Here is a 17,509-nt window from a genome sequence, read left to right as displayed (position 1 = left end):
GTAAATTGCATATAACTGATAGCAATGTAAAATAATTCTTATCTATAGACATGCAAATAAATTGTCTGGTGAAAATTCAATTGACTTTCCTCCCCAATTATGGGAAAAGCCAATTTTTTATTCATCTGTGCTTTAATTTTAATAATTTTAATCTATAAATGTGTCTGTTCTTTGGATTGTCCTTTTAAATGGTTGTGACATCTTACAAGTTCCCTCATTAGTAATGAGTTAAATAAAATCTCTAATGTGTGTCCCTTTTATATCTGTACAAAAGGCATATCTTACCTTTTACATATTGCTTCTAATTTTTTATCCTATTAGAAAGGATGCTGCAACCATTACTGCACATTTATCTTTGTATAGAAGTCTCAAGACTAAGAAGTGCTCATGCTCTCTCGCACTCCAAAACAAACCAACTTTGAAGAATGGACTTAACAAGTTCAGCTACATGAAGGCACAGAAGATGAATAGGGAGAAATTGTAACAAGGGTAGAATTTTTTTTTTTTTTCCCAAGGGTAGAATTTGAAGCACAGTAAGACAAGATGAATGAGGAATGTCCCTGTTTATTGGGCACCTACTAATCCAAGATCACTGGGTTATGTACTGATGACACAGTCTTTGCCTTCAAGAAGCTCAGGAATGAGAAGTTTGCTGCTGCTAGTGCGTGAACACTCAGTCGTGTCCAACTCTTTGCAACCCCGTGGACTATAGCCCGCCAGGCTCCTCTGTCCATGGAATTTTCCAGGCAAGAACACTGGAGTGGGTTGCCATTTTCTATTCTAGGGGATCTTCATGACCCAGGGACTGAACTCACATCTCTTGTGTCTCCTGCATTGACAAGCAGATTCTTTACCACTGTGACACCTGAGAAGCCCCAATTAATGGTTTACAGGAGTATTAAAAGAGGTAGGAAAGATAGGTCAAAGACAGTGTCACCAAAGATCAAGGAAACAGACACTGGAGACCTCAGCTTGAAGCACCAAGGTGGAAAATTCTCAAAAGATTACTGGGAAGCTCATGAAGATTCTCTGAAAATCGCCCCCTCCAGCCCTGACCCATCTGCAGCAGTGAAGTCTGTGATTCTCATGAGTTCTTCAGGAAGTTTCTGTTAATCACAGTCTGCCCATGTGTCCCAGTTGTGGAGAAAAATGGCTTCTTTTCCTCTGCCTGCAAATTTCATGCTAGTTCCTCTCATCAACAAACTCTAAACTAGAATCATACTGAGACGGGGGTTCTGGGAAATGTGGTTCTCAGCTTCTCTTCTGCAAAGCAGAGATTCTAGAAAGGGGAGATGGTGATGCTGAGTTGAGACCTGGCACATAGCTGGGGTTCACTAAGTGGTGACCATCACCCCTACCATCCATGAACTGGCAGAGTCACTGAGCAAGTGCTCAGCCTCAGAGCATTTGAAAGTACAGGGGACCTTTGAACAACTCAAGTCTGAGCTGTGTGGGTTTACTTATATGTGGATTTTTTTCCCATCAGTAAATACTACACAATCCACAGTTGGCTGAATTTGCCGATGTGGAACCTCAGATTCAGAGTAACTGCAAACACAGAGGAGCCAGGTATACAGAAAGAGCTGACTATAAATTATACATGGATTTTTGACTTTGCAGAGGGGCAGAGCCCCTAACCTCCACGTTGTTCAAGGGTCAACTGTACTATTTTTCTTTTAGGATTTCTGTCCATCTATCATCTAGTCTCCCCTTCCCCCTACTTCATTGTGCAGGTGCCAAACAAGGGCTCAGCAGTTATAATCCTAAAAGGCAACTGCTGAATAATTCAGTAGTATTGAAAAATACATGAAAGAATTTACAGATTTGCACTAACAACTCTAGCATAAAAGTGAGACTTGAGGTCTAGTCCTGGCTTTGGCACTAGCAGCTCTGATTTGGGGCAAACCACTGAACATTCTTATAACCATTTCACTGAAAAATTGAAAAGGTTGTGATATTGAGAACAGCACATCACCTCTAGGGTGTTCTTCCCAAGAATGCAAAACCTCAGTCTAATCACAAGAACACATCAGACAAACTCAAGTTAAGGGACATTCTACAAAATGACTAATCAGTACTCTTCAAAAGTATCAAGGTCAGGAAAAACAGGGAAATATTGAGAACTGCCACAGGTGGGAGGAGGCTAAGGACACATGAAAATTAAATAAAACATAGGATCTTGGATTGACTTCTGGAAGTGAAAAAGAACTTTAGCAGAAAACCTGGTGAAATACACATGAAGTCTGGAGTTAACAACACTGTACCAATGTTAATTTCTGAGTTTTGATAATTGTATCACATTTACAATAGCTGGGTGAAGGGTGTATGGAAACTCTCTGTACTACTTTTGCAACTCTTTTCTGAGTCCAAAATTATCCCAAAACAAAATGTTAAAAATTAAAACTGTGCTATTCTATTTACAATAGCTAGAACATGGAAGCAACCTAGATATTCATCGACAGATGAATGGATAAAGAAGCTGTGATACGTATATATATGATGGAATATTACTCGGCCATAAAAAGGAACACATTTGAGTCAGTTCTAATGAGGTGGACAAACCTAGAGACTATTATACAGAGTGAAGTAAGTCAGAAAGAGAAAGATAAATATCGTATACTAATCCATATATCTGGAATTAGAAAGATGGTACTGATGAATTTATTTGCAGGGCAGCAATGGAGAAACTGACATAGAGAACAGACTTATGGATGGGGGGGAGAGGAGGAAGGAGAGGGTGAGATGTATGGATACAGTAACATGGAAACTTACAATACCATATGTAAAATAGATAGCCAATGGGAATTTGCTGTATTACTCAAGGAACTCAAACAGGGGTTCTGTAACAATCTAGAGGGGAGGGATAGGGAGGGAGGTGGGAGGGAGGTTCAAAAGGGAAGGGACATATGTATACCTATGGCTGATTCATGTTGATACTTGGCAGAAAACAACAAAATTCTGTAAAGCAATTATCTTTCAAATAAAAAAAAACTTTTAAATAATAAAAAATTAAAACCATGCTATTTAAACAGTATCAAACCTGAATTCATCATTTTGCATGGGGCCCTGCAAATTAAGTAGCTGGTCCTGCATGGAAGTGTTCCCAAGGCTCTTGCCACAGAATCATACCTCTGCCCCTCTCCATCCAGGCAGAGGAGCAGAAAACCACAACTAACCATATCCTCTAGCTGTGTTCACAGCACAGAACAATAGCATCTATCCACAAGAAAACTAGTGAAAGCTTCTTCAGCTTCCAAAGTGGGACAAAGGTTGCCCTGCATCTCATTACCAACTCACTGTAATAGTAATATTTCCACCTGTCCTCGCCAGGATGGTTTGACCTGCTTCTGACCCAAATGCCAAAGGACCATACAAGGGCAGAAAAGAGATGGCACTCCAGTTCCAGGAAGAATCCCACCTATTCCCAGAAAATCAAAGTATATGACTCCTCCTTATTGACCTTACCAGTTAAAAATCTTTCTTATTCATGACCACATCCCCCACCCCCACCTCCCACCCCCACATAGAGAAGTTGACTGGCAAAGTAAGTTCTCACTTCTCCATCCTCTGGCCATTGAATTAAGCTTGCCCTGCTTTGATGTCAGCTTGAGTTTACTTTTTGGCTGCCAGAGCCTGAACATAAAAAGAATCTTCACCTCCAGGCAGTGCGGGCCTTGGCCAGGCTAGGGCCCAAGTGGCAGTCTGTTACCTAATTCGGTAACAGAAGTATATGGAAAACGGGATTCCCTGGTGGCTCAGTGGTAAATAATCTGCCTGTCAATGTAGGAGAGAACCGATCTTCCCTGGATCGGTTTGACCCCCGATCCAGGAAGATTCCACATGCCTTGGAACAACTGAGCCCCTGCGCCACAACTACTGAAGCCCCAGTACCCTAGAGCTCTGTGCTCCTCTGCTAGAGGCCACCGCAAGGAGAAGCCCTGAGCACTACAACTAGAGAGTAGCCCCCATTTGCCGCAACTATAGAAAAGCCCCTGTAGCAACAAAGACCCAGCCCAACCAAACATAAATTTTAAAAATTAAATATAAAAAAAAAGTATATGGAAAACTGGATAAAACCCGTTTCTCGTGATGCAAAATAATGAAGTGGCAACCAAACAATTCCCATGAGGTCCAGGGGGACCTGGAAAGAGTAGAGATAGGAGCTGCTCCATCTGAATGGGTCCTGTGGACAGAAATAAGGATGGTTCTGGGCCAGCGACTAAAGAGCAGACGGGACAACTAGCTATCTCAGATGATGGCTAAGAAAAATGGCAAGAAACCGATTCTGAAACCTCTCCCCAGCCACAGCACTGTGGAAGACCCCTACAGCTACGGATGAAAACTCCCACCAGTTGGTATTCTCCCCAACCTACTATCTCCATTCACATCCTAGGGGCTCTCCTCGCAGTTGTGGGAAACTGACATGTCTTGAATAACTAATGCTAAGTTTCCACTCCAGCGCGTGGAAGCTGAAACCCGAGCCTAAGAGCGACGTCATCAAGATGGCGTCACAGGTCGCTCCGACTTCGCTCACCCTCCCAGGAACCACCAACCATTCATGAAGAGGACACCACTGAGGGGAGCCTAGAACGCGGGGGTGAGGCTGAAGCACGCTCTGCACTGCAGAGCCCCAGACACCACGTGCAAAGTTCGGGGAAGTGGCTCCACACACCACACTGCCCCTCCCCCATGCCCGCGCAGCCCCTCACTGTCGTCTCCCCCGTCTCCGAGTCCTCAGGTGGGAAAGGGGCTGAGGGCAGGTGGTGGCGGGAAGCCAGTGACAAAGTGGGTCACTTTGTGGGAGCCACTAGTCCAGTGTCGCCCCACAGGGCTTGCCCACTGGGAGTCAGACTGTGACTCAGAAGGGGCCGAGGGACTGGCAACAAACCAGCACTTTGTACCTGGGCTGAGACCGTACCTGCAGCGCCCGAGCAGTAGTCCCAAGCAGCCCATGCGCTCAGCTGCAGCACTTTGACCAGGCCCCTCGGCGGGGCCCACAAACGAGGATTTCTGCCGGCCCCAGAGCCTGACTTGCCGACTCAGGCAAGGCGCTGAGGAGACCGTCTCCTGGCCGGTTTCCCCAGAGAAGCGGACAGCTGGACGCTGGGAGGCCAGCCGTGCGGGAGCTGAGAGTGGGTTGGCTGGGCTGAAAACCTCCTGAGAACAGCCAGAACCTCGTGAAGCGGTCCGGTACTGCCCAGGGTGGAGGGGAATTCAGAGCCGAACCCTGCCTGGAAAGCCTGGCGTTACCCGACCCGGTTCGCACAGCCTACTGAGCTAAAACCTAGCCCTGCCCACTGGGGACTCCTGGGGGCGGGGCGGAGCGGGGGTCTTGACCCAAAGGGGCTGGCGAGATCACCTGAAAGCTGTGAAATCAAAACAGGAATTGTTACAGAAAAAGTGTTTCTTGCCCACCTGTGTTGGTGTCCTGAGATTTAAACTCGTCACCCGCCAATCTTTCAAATTAATTTTACTGATCATTTGCGAGTCCCAATTATTCCATCTCAGAGTGAATGTGCAGGGTTGTTTTTTTTCCATGGTGAAAAAATTCATTGCAAATTTAACGTGAGTTAAATTAGGGTGAAGGAAGGAGTGACAAGTGCTTTACTTCTACACAAGAGTGAATGTGGTTAGATCACCACTGTTGCCTAATGTTGCAAAGATATTATTTCACTAGATGTGGATATGGGCTATAAAGAAAAGTAAAAGCCAGAGCTAAACATTGAAGCCTTGCTGACCAAAATTAAAATATTGGCATATATTTAAATAAATATTAAAGTATAAAATAATATTATGCTTTAGTAACACTTGTTTTACCCAGGAAGGACAAAACACTTCCAAAGTTTTCAAGATCCCTACAGTTATACCCACAATGGTAAATTATTGTTACTGGATTAAACTATTCTGTTTGCTTATCAAGCAAGAAAGCAAACATTCTAACTGTGCCACATTTATGAACCTGGCTGGAAATGTTATCATTAAATTAAAAATGCTATGCAGAAAGTGTTAGTTGCTGAGTAGTGTCCACCACTTTGTGACCCTATGGACTGTAGCCCGCCAGGCTCCTCTGTCCATGGAATTCTCCAGGCAAGAGTACTGGAGTGGGTTGCTATTTCCTTCTCCAGGGGATCTTCCCAATCCAGGGATCAAACCTGGGTCTCCCACATTGCAGGCAGATTCTTTTACCATCTGAGCCACCAGGGAATAAAAATGGTATAGATGACATTAGTAAAAGTTCTATAAAAGTTCTATAAAATTACATGAAAAAAAAACAAAGCATCTGTATTAAGAAAACAAGATGTTTATTTATTGTATTTATTTGGAAAACAATATACTAAAGATAAACTTATCAAAAACAAGTCTTATGAACAGGCATTTTAAATGTTTAACATTGGACTAATACAATAACAAAACGTCTAATTTAGTTTAAATAAGATCTGAAACACCTTTATGAAACTTATTTTGCTCAATGGGTATGATATGAAAGTTATGTATATACGGAAGTGAAATGAAAGCTACTCAGTTGCTCTTTTTGACCCCATGAACTATAGCCCACCTGGCTCCTCTATCCATGGGATTTCCCAAGCAAGAATAGAATGCTGGAGTGGGTTGCTGTTTCCTTCTCCAGTGTGTATATTACTATGACTCAAACTATGGGGACAATTGTAAACACTTTTTTAAAAAAAAATGTGCATTCTAATCTGTGCTAATATAGTAGCCACTATCCACATGTGACTATTTAAATTTTAATTAGCTAAAATAAGATACAACTTAAAATGTAATTCCTACATCTAAGTAGCCAAATCTCAAGTGCTCAAAAGCCACAGGTGGCTACTACCATGTTGGGCAATGTAAAATCATAGAATTTTACCAACATAATGGAAAGTGCTATTGGACAGGGCTGGTCTAGTAACTTATATAAACAAACACCATAATAAAGCTAACTATATAAATCTTCAAAAACTTCTGTAAATATGCAGTTTTTGTTTTTGTAATTCTGCTTCTAATACAGGAACTATTTCAGATACCACAAAATACAAATCAAATTTTAAATCTGCATGTACAATTTGAAATTTAGTCTTGCCTAGGGTGTAAATTAACTTTTCTATATTAACTCTATTACTAGTAGTTTGTAAAATTTGCAAAATAATAGTGAATAGTGAAGCCAAAGACTAATTTAGATGAATTAATCTGAAATTAAGAATTTGCAAGGTTGTTTGGTTATATGTAAGCCATACTGCCCTTCTGAAACAGTGTAGCTTAACTCAAGCTCTGTACTGCAGAATCACTTGACATATTGAGTGTCAATACCTGCAAGTTCCTGTGCTCGGTATTATGGTTTGCCTATCCAAGTATGGCTCTACGTCACTACTCATATCTACATCACTAACACTCAGGTTACATCTGTCATTAAGAGCTAAATGTACTATTTTCACTCTACATTAAAACAGCAATAATAACAGTCTTTAGGAGTTTTACTACCATTCTCTTATTGAGAGGTTCTTATTGGAATACTGCCCATCACTTTACTCATAAGATGAAACATCACCTATCTTCCTAATGCAATTCTGCCTCCCTTGTGGGCAAAAAAAGAATGGAAGTTATTTCTTTGGGTGTGAATACTGATCTACAATGCCACTACAACAGGCTAATTTTGGAATTAATAACTTGAGAAACTTACAGGCTGGTACAATAGCAAAAGAGAAAACGTTGGATGGCTAACATTTAGTCAGCTAAGTCGGTATCTTTTGGCTTGGACTCTGTTGAAGGAGTCGTTGCTGGAGGTTACTGTGATTCAGCTGTGGACCTCTTCCGGTCACATCTAAGACTATGAATATAACTATTCATAGCTATCATACACAATTTCCAGTCGTATCCATTTTCCGATAGATCACAAGTCGGATAGATGTCCTGGAGAAACTCTGGTGGTAAAGTCCCAAAATATGACAGTTAATTAGAAATCACTTCTCAGAGAAATGAATTTATTCAACCTTAGTACTATTTCTCTGTCTGTGAAAAGGTCATTAAGACTTTAATTAAAACACATGGACTGTAACTTTCATTAAATTAGCTGAACAAATCTTTTCATCTGAAAGGATAATAATATGAAATAGCACCATTCTTCAATCACATACACACACACACACAAAAACCCAATATCCCATGATCTTGCTATATAACCAGGATGGAAACCTTCTGCTCTCTTCAGTACCCAATGTAAACTTTCCTTATTCTTAAATTTATCAAACACACATCTAACATGCTATTCATTGTATCCCAGAGACATACTATTAATAATAAGCCTCTAATACACCAGAGGCTGCAGTGTCTTTCATACATTTAGAGACAAGAAGCTATGACTGCTAAATTCTTTGCCACTGCCTGGTTTATCTCAGACAAAAGAAATAACAGTCTTTAGATCTTGCAGTTAAATGAAAACTTCTGTAAAAAAGGTGACAGGGCAACATACCTCAAGGAGCACTCTTAGAGAAAGTGGGAGGACAAAGTGAAAGGTGGGGGAGACAGGTGTTAACCAGAAGAGCAGAGCTGCTCTTAGATACTTTCTTAGGTAATTTCCTAAGTACCTTTGAGCTCTTAGAAAAGGATCTGGCAATCACTACAGGCCAGCATTACTTGCCTACATTAATGTCATCTGCTTTTCGATAGGATTAATAGGCTAAAAAAAGGGTAAACTATCTTGTCAGTAATTTTTATATTGATTACATGTTGAAGTGATGATATTTAATATATTCTGGTCAAATAAAATAGATGTTTAAAATTTAAAAAACAGGCTGGGAAATCAGGACAATGCCATAAACGCAGTGTATGTCCAAATTTTTTTAGCACGTCATGTGACAAAGTAAAAAAGCTTTCATATTCAAAGGGCTAACAGATCAGTGGTAGCCTGGAAGGAGGCTTTAGTGGTATGACACTGGATTCAGTATCAAGTTCTATCCTGCTGCACATTTTTATTAACAAAAAAGAAGTTATGGAAAGCAGGCTTGTCCCATCTCCCAAAGACAGCAAAACTGGGACAGATAATAGACTGGAAGACAAGTACCTGCAAAGCTTTCAATAGACTGCAACGAGGAACCTAAATTGGTTGGTTGTTTCCAAAAATGCATTTTATGAAACATTAGTCATAAAAGTTTCTTAGTGGGGAAAGATTTTGGTTGTGCACATAAGAAATGCTTAACTCCAGAGTTAGTCTCCACTGAAAAATCCCACAGTAAAGAGATATGGTGAATCAAACGTGACAGATGCAGGTGGGAATGCCTGCTCTGAAAGATTCGCTGTATTAGAGGACCTAATGTACTTCCTATTGCTATAATTTTCCAGTTCTGTGATATTCAGAAATGGAGGAGAGAGGGGCAGGAGTTAACTTTCTCCATATGGACCATTCTCTAAAGAGACCTTAAATGATAACTGAGCTCTCAGAGAGCATCAAATCATAGTTTCTTATATGACATCAATATCTTTGGCTTCTGGACATATTTATCTGTGACTACTAATTTCCAGAAGAGTTCTCTCCAAATTATAAAATCTTAGGATAAAAAGTGAAATGAGAATAGAATAATAAGGTTTACACATTGCTGATAGCAATCAGCAATCAGCAGTTAAAACACATTTTTTTAATTAGAAAGACTATTTCTTCTATAAACATCTTCATTTCCAAACTGGTTACAAACTCTGTTCTTTTTTTTACTGTAAGGTAAGAGGAAATGGGTTTTGATTTTTTGCCTGGTGGGTTAGTTCAGAGACGTTTAAACTGCAAGTTGTGACCAATTACTGGGTTGTGAAATCAGTAATAGCAGCACTTTTTTTTTTATAAAAGGTAATAGAATAGAAAATATTGAAACATAAGTGTTACAGAAAAAGTATTGTTTGTGAAATTTTTGCTTCAGTTTTTAAAAAAATCACACATACACTGAGTCACAATGTAAAACATTTCTTACTATGTGTTGCAGTAAAAAAAAGTTTGAAAACCACTGGATTAGATGAGATAGCAATTGCTTACAAAAGGTGCTGTAAGTCAGATTTCTTTAGTGTAGTGTGAAACACAAGTGTTCTTCAAATCTGATGGATGTGAAACATGTGATATGAAGGCAGGAACCAGTCAACTGAGATTAGGCCAGGGCTCAGAACTGTATCTTTGCTGGGTACCAGTGACATAAGTGAGAAATATTCTGTTTACTGCTTGGTCTAAATTTAGTATTTCACAGAGTTGTTTCTGGAAGCTTTATTATTTCATCTATTTATGTCATAGATAAAGACTATACTATGCTCATGTGCACAAGGGAAAACTAGCAAATTAACCTGCTGTACTATTGCTGACACTTTTGCAAACTGATAAAGCACAGCAGCTTCAATTTTGATCCCCAGTAAATGAAGATGTTTGAGTTTCCATACATCTGGCAGTCCATACCAGAAGTCACAGTCAATAATGCCTTTCCTGTTCTAATAATGCTGCTCAAGACAGAGCAATTAGCCCCAAGAACCCAAAGGCAAAAAGAAACACATTCATGAACCTACTCCTGTCATACCCTAATGAGGGAATTAGTAAAAGAGCAGCCTCTCTCCTCAAAACTTACACAAACTGAATAAATTTTTCTTTATCCTTTTCTAACACACTTTGCTTTTATTCTCACATACTCAACATGTAACAAACCTCGAAGAGCGTTAATCTTATTGGCGTTCAGGGAGTACACTCCACACCCCACCTGGCCATGGATACTACTTATCAGGACTTCTTCTGTGAACAGGTTGCAAATAAGGTATCTGGCTGATAGCTCTGGGCGAGACTTCTCTTTTGCTGTAATCAGAAGTGATTTTGGCATCTGTATATTTCTACGTGGATCTCCAAGATATTCTAGAAGCAAAAGAGAAAGAAGATGTCCATTTTCAGGGCAAATGTTAGGTTCAAGTTTTTGAAAACATTGTAATAGAAAAGATGATTTTTCTGAACTTTCAAGGCTCAAGAATTTGAGAGCTTCCATCTCCCCTTGAGTGTGGATTAGTGGATTTAACACTCATTAGCAGGATACACTCAAGGGGAGATGCATTCTGCATGCACAATGCACAAACAGAAATCTTGAAGTCACGTCAGAATTCTGCCTATTACACTGTGCTAATGAATTGGAAGATTCAGTATAGTTAAGATGTCAGTTTTACCTAAAGTGATCTATCGATGGAATGAAATTCAAATAAAAATTTCTACAGTTAAAAAAACGAGAAATTGAGAGGCTAAAAAAATTAAAGCTTTAACTTTTTAGTGTATCATGAGACAGCATTAGAAATGAGACAGGAATCACTCCTGATATAATGGTACATGCTTTGATTGTTAAGAGGACAATCTACCTTTTAGGATACAATCAGTTTTAACATTACATTTGGTAACAAATTCTAAGTAATTATTTAAAATTAATTTTTATTGCATCAAAAATTCTAAGTAGTTTTTATTATTTTCCTACTCATAAAAAAGGCTTTTTCAAAATTAAGGATCATGATTCTTACTAAAATGTTTATAATTTTAAAATGTCGGCTTTTTTATTTGGTATTGTTTATCATTCAAATATCAACAAACTTATCTTAGAATATTGTATTTTAGATATGTTACTTGAACTTAAAAATAAATTTTAAGCCTGTTTTTATTTCTCAACTCTATAGCCTAATCATCACCATCTTTCTTCAGTCCATAGTGATTAAATTAACCATACTTAAAAAATATTCTATTGTACATATAACAAAGAATTACTTGTTCAAGAAAATGTATTAGACAAACATGGTATGATTCTTACAATAAACATATTTTTCATCTTGGAAATCCATCATTTAAGGGGTGAGAGTATAAACTGTTGAATCACCCAGATCCAACAACTGGCAAGAGAGATTAAATTATTTTAAAAATTCACTCAGTGGGTCCAAAGACTTAACATCTGTAAGGTTAATCTAGCAATATTTATCGAGTTCAGAAAAAAAGGTAAATACTATTTAACCTGGTAATTCAAATTCTGAGGACGTAATTTAAAAGAATCCAAAATGTGTACAATTCTTCTTTTTTGGTGGCATGATTTTCATGACTGATGATTTTCTCTAAAAAGTCCTCAAATGAAAAACAAAAAATAACAACAAAAAGAGGGAAGTAGCTAAATACATTATGTTATACTTACTCAATGAAATGTTATATGCCTGTTAAATGAATTGATTATGAAAACTGGATATTCTTAAGGAAAAACATATATTTAAAAGAAGAGTAATTATATGGAGACCATAGTCTTTAAAATGTTCATAAGAAAAAAAAGCTGGGAGAAAATTAAAACATCCACAATAGTTTGTTAAGGTATCTTGATTGTGGAAACTTTTCTTTCCTCCAAAATATATTCCAGTTTTCAATAAAATGGCATAATAGACTACATATAAATTGTGATGGCTGCCTGGCTCACCCACCATCTGCTTAGTTGCCCTGTCCTCTGATTCTAGCTGAGTCAGGGTCAGAGACCTGTGACCTAAACTGCCCAAACTGGATTCCCTCTCCTGGGAATCTGAACAATGACAACAGAAAACTAGAACCTAAAAATCATGGAAGCTACAGACACAGAGCCCCAGAGGTATCAATGGACCCCAGATGCCACGGTCTCAGGGCTGCTCAGGCTCCTGCCTGTGGCTGTTTGTTCTTTGCTCCTTTTAATCTAGGAACTATTCACCCAATGATTTTGTTGTGGTGGTATAATTTGACCAGAGTCTGTTTCCATGGTGTACATACAACCTGATTATAATGGAAAAAATACACTATAAAGATACATTATTTAAATAATTTTGTCTGATCAGATTCATAGGTAATAGTCTACTTAGGGCTGATATGGGGGGCCAGGGAAAGACAGAAAACAGTTTTCCTGCCTCAGGTGCCACTAAATTCCAGCATCCTGGGGAAAGGCAATGCAAGCTGTGAGTGCACAGTCACCTACAGAACCCACTCTACTTGACACTAACAAAGCAGGCTATGCCTCCAGCACTTAACTAGCAATGAGGGCCAGTGTTCTGATGAACGAGATTCATTAATTCAAGCAGAATCACTTTATGAAGCATCTACAATGTGCCTGACACACAGACAGCAAGACCCCGAACTGCTCCTGGGCCATCCAGCTGTAGCTCCTCTTTTACCTGCAGAGAAAGGTGACTAACCTGAGAGTTCACACCAGTCAAAGGAATCAGCTGAGAACCACTTTTCAAAGGAAAAAATAATAGACTTAGTTTAATGTTAAAAACTATCAGTCTCAGAACTAGGTCTCTATAGTTCATTAATCACAGATACAAGAGATTTAAGTTGTTTAGCTTTCTCATGAAAATTTTCAAACATACATAAAAGTAGACAGAAATGTATGAGCCCCACAAATGCATCACTGAGAGTCAACATTTATCACCAAGAGAACTTATTTTAACACTCACCTAGCGTTTCATAAGAGACTGCTGCACCATCAGTGGAAGGTTCTTGAATTCCTTCAGGGAGAGCTCTGCTGTTCTGGGGAGAATTCCCATGTTCTCTTGTTTCTGAGATAGCTGCTTGCTGAGAAATCCAGGAACTACTTGCATTGTCATCACCATCTCTTTTATCATTCGAATCTCTTTCGGGGTTGGTAGGCCCTCCATTGTTATGAACAGTTTTCTGTTGAAACACAAAATTGTACCTATAAACAAAGTCCCATAGTGGGAAAATATGGACATGCTTTATCATCTACCAGGGTCCTCCAGGGTGATGGGGAAGCAACTGTTTCTAATCAGCTGGGCTCAAGAGCATGAATCCTGTGTGGCATGAAGTAAAACTACAGGTGGATTCCTCCTCCAGCTGCCATGGCTCGCTACTTCTTGGGGGACTTTGTTGTTGTTCAGTCACTCAATCATTGCCTGACTCCTCCTGATCCCACGGGCTCCAGCACAGCAGGCTTCCCTGTCCTTCACCATCTCCCAGAGTTTGCTCAAACTCATGTCCATTGAGTTGGTGATGCCATCCAACCATCTCATCCTGCCCTCAATCTTTTCCAACATCAGGGTCTTTTCCAATGAGTTGGCTCTTGGGGGATTTAGTAGCAGTCTTAACGAACTAAATGGGCTTCCCTGGTGGCTCAGTAGTACAGAATCCGCCTGCCAATGCCGGAAACGATTGTTCAATCCCTGGGTCAGGAAGATCTCCTAGAGAAGGAAATGGTAACCCACTCCAATATTCTTGCCTGGGAAGTCCCATGGACAGAGGCAGCCCTGATGGCTACAGTCCATGGAGTCGCAAAAAGAGTCAAGACACCACAACTTAGTGACAAAACAACAACAACAAACAACAGTTGTTGGCACAAAATAAGTGCTTAATGAACATATCATAAATAAATGAATACATGAGTTTCTCAAAGATGACAACTTTGAGGTTGTTTTTTTTTAATTTTTTTTCTCTTTCCCCAGTGGTCTTCTAATCTGGCTGTACATCTGAGCATTTGAATTACCCTGGAGATCTGTTTTCTTAAAGCAGTCCTGGGGCCCCACTCATGGCAAATTCAACCAGAATCTCTGGTGGAGGGAGTGGGAGAGCTCCAGCATTACTAACTTTTTTTTAAAAAAGTGTCTCACATGTTTTTAACATATACCTAGAGTTGACCACTACTCTAGGTTAGGGCTTCTCGAAGTTCAATGTGCACAAAAATCACCTGGGGGTCTGGCTAAAATGCAAATTCTGCCTCAGTGAGCCTGGTATGAAACTCAAGACTGCATTTCTCACAAGCTTTCCAGTGCTGCTGCTGCTGGTCCGTGGACCCACTTTGAGTAGTAAGGACCTATCCTTCTCCTAATTAAGGACACAGCAGGCACTGGCAGATGCTGCTTCTCTTCTGATGCCTAAGCAATATTCAAATTACCATTTCCAGGCAGTATCATAATTTTACACTCAAATGTTTAAGGTGTAATTTTTGTAGGATATAAAAGGGAATGTGAAAAATAAGCAGATTGGTTTCATACAGATGGTGCTTGAGTTATCACTGAAATCAAGCCATTTACCAAGAAAACATAAGCTCAGCTACAAATATTCTTGGCAAACAGTTTCCATCAACTTACTCTAGAGACACAGGAGTGACTAGATATGGTGAGAATAAAATGGAGGCTTTAGAGAGGTGGGTGGAAGTTAGGAATTGTCATTATGTTAAATGCTTCATCAGAAGGCAATAGACATGACTCTCTTCCCTACTGACTTGTTTGTGTTAAAAAAAAAAATGCACTCTGAAGATAGGATTGGTGAGAGAGAAGTCAGATTCCCACTTACCATGTAACTATACAGATTATAAAATATCTGTGAAAACTTAACCTAATGATATGCATCATTTTCACTAGTTTCTGCCATCACTGAAAGTGAACAAGTAATGAAGTACCTTCCTTTTCTTCTGTGCCATTCTTAACTACCAATAGAACAGCTAAGTAGCACCACAGTCTGCTCTTTTATGTGTTACTCAGTGGGATCCTGAAAAAAGACTTGCCAAATATCTTTGTAGTTGAAATCTTTTTCTGGTGTAACCCTTGGCTTGAAATATACTAATTATAACACTGTATTTATTTTATCTTTAGGATATTTTTATGGGGCACAAAATGTCAAAGAGTAAAATGAACAGGCAGGATGCAAGAGAACACACCTTGCCTCTAAATTAAATAAACAAGAATTTGAGCACATGGACTGAAGATCTTGTATGTCATACCATCAGTTCTGGAGTTGTATGCAGTATGTACTTATATGGCAGTGACCATATTTAGATTAAAAAAAAATCACTTACGGGTGTTCTTCTCGAACATAAATTGTGGATCAGAGAATTGATATCGGAAATACAGGCTTGCCACTCTTCTCCATGTTCACTCAAATCATAGTTGGGGAAAATTGTTGCCAGATGTTCTGCAAATAGCACCAAGAATTCACGAAAATTAAGGGGAAAATAACAAAGAAACTGACAAAAAAATTTTATTTAAAATACTGAAATTTTCTCTTTTTCATTGTCATTCTTTTCTGTAAGTAAGAGTTTAGGAATTCTACTCAAAGAGGATGCTTAGCTGAATATCTCATTTCTTCTAATGTGCAATTCCCTAAAACACTGACCTAAGGAGCCCATGATGAGGTTTCAGTGCTTTAAGGAAAAAAATGTGTAACAAAAAGTCAATTATTTCAGATGCTAATACCCTTTAATAACCCTATGGATAAATTAGATCTAAAAACAGAAGGAAACCTGTAAGGAGAAAACAGTGTTATTACAAACATTATCACATCATGATCCAGTTACTTGTGCATATTACATGTTTATCTTCCCCACAAGCTACTCCCTCTGCCTAGAATACTCTTCCTGTTTTCTTTATGTAGCTAAGGAGTCTTTCTAAATCCAGCTCAAATGTCTTGTCCTTAGGAAGTCCTCCCTAATGCCCTCAAAGTAGGTGCTCTGCTCTCTGAGTTTCCACATTACCACACTGGAATGGAATTGATCTGTTTCCCCAATGTGTCCCTTTCTAGACTGTGAACTCCTGCAGTTAGAACTACTTCTTCATTGTTGTATTCTTAGTGCCTATGTGTTCCAGGACCTCCATACACATTACTGGAAGACAAGAAGGCAGGAGGCCAGAATGGATTAATTATGAGATGCTATTTCTGTGTTTTCAGTTCCTAACAATGAAACGTGCTTTATTTTCCCACTTTTTCTTATTTTGGTTTTTTCTTTATTTTTTAGTGCCAAGTTTCAGCACTGAAGAATTGACCTAGTATTAACCATAAGCAACTGTAACTAATGAAGTTTATCTTATTTGATCAGTCTATGAATATATTTTATTCTTTAGAAGTTGCTACCCATTATACACTACTAAATTGTAAAAATCTAGGTTAGACAGGTGAAAGTGAACAGTTCTAAGATTTACACAGACTTCATCATTATTTCTTCAACTATCAATAACACTCATCAGATAACTAAATGAACAAAGATTCTATAATGACTTTACATACCTCTTTTTTTTTTTTCCCATGCCGTGTGACATGTGGGATCTTAGTTCTCTGACCAGGGATCAAACCCACACCCCCTGCAGTGGAAGCACAGAGTCTTAAGCACTGGACCACCAAGGAAGTCCCTACATACCTCTTATTGCAGCCATTTTGTTTGGATCCATGGATTGGCAGCCTTGGGAACTGACACCTACTGAGCTGGAAATCAGGATTTCCTTGGAGAACAAAATATGAACCAAGTAGCAGGCTGCGTGCCTAGGTATGGCCTTCTTTTGTACAGCCATCAAATGAATATCAAGCATTCTGACATTTCTTCTTGGATCACCAAGGTATCCTTTAAAAATATAGGGGAAAATTAAAATCCTTGTTTTTTTTCATGCAAGGTTACCAATAAAGTGTCTAAGAACATTAAACCAATTGATTTTTAATTCACAAATTTTCTACTTGGGTGAATTTTTTTCTATACTTATTTCATCTTTTTCTTAAATGAGTCTATTTGATGCCATC

General features: G+C 39.1%; 2 protein-coding genes across 18 annotated transcripts in view; both read right to left on the bottom strand.

Moving 5' to 3' along the window:
- The window catches only part of RAI2 (retinoic acid induced 2), a 482,439-nt gene extending 477,131 nt beyond the window's left edge, over nt 1-5,308 (bottom strand). For both annotated transcript variants that reach the window (XM_081564703.1, XM_081564707.1), the window contains exon 1: nt 4,919-5,308. The gene's annotated coding sequence lies outside the window, so the exon portion shown is untranslated. The remainder of the gene's footprint in view (nt 1-4,918) is intronic.
- Nucleotides 5,309-6,281: 973 nt separating this feature from the next.
- Nucleotides 6,282-17,509, bottom strand: part of BEND2 (BEN domain containing 2) — a 56,151-nt gene continuing 44,923 nt past the window's right edge. For all 16 annotated transcript variants that reach the window (XM_081564670.1, XM_081564671.1, XM_081564674.1 and 13 more), the window contains 5 exons: nt 17,136-17,336; nt 15,801-15,916; nt 13,447-13,663; nt 10,670-10,870; nt 6,282-7,922 (listed from right to left, as the gene is read on the bottom strand). In XM_081564670.1, the coding sequence (XP_081420796.1) occupies nt 7,786-7,922; nt 10,670-10,870; nt 13,447-13,663; nt 15,801-15,916; nt 17,136-17,336 (872 nt within the window). In that variant the 3' untranslated portion in view covers nt 6,282-7,785. The remainder of the gene's footprint in view (nt 7,923-10,669; nt 10,871-13,446; nt 13,664-15,800; nt 15,917-17,135; nt 17,337-17,509) is intronic.

The sequence above is a fragment of the Giraffa tippelskirchi genome, chromosome X (assembly GCF_054371585.1).
Source record: "Giraffa tippelskirchi isolate mGirTip1 chromosome X, T2T-mGirTip1v1.2.pri, whole genome shotgun sequence".
NCBI classification, from domain to species: domain Eukaryota; kingdom Metazoa; phylum Chordata; class Mammalia; order Artiodactyla; family Giraffidae; genus Giraffa; species Giraffa tippelskirchi.
The sequence above is the reverse complement of the archived record's forward strand: the minus strand, read 5'-3'. Positions and strand labels throughout refer to the sequence as shown.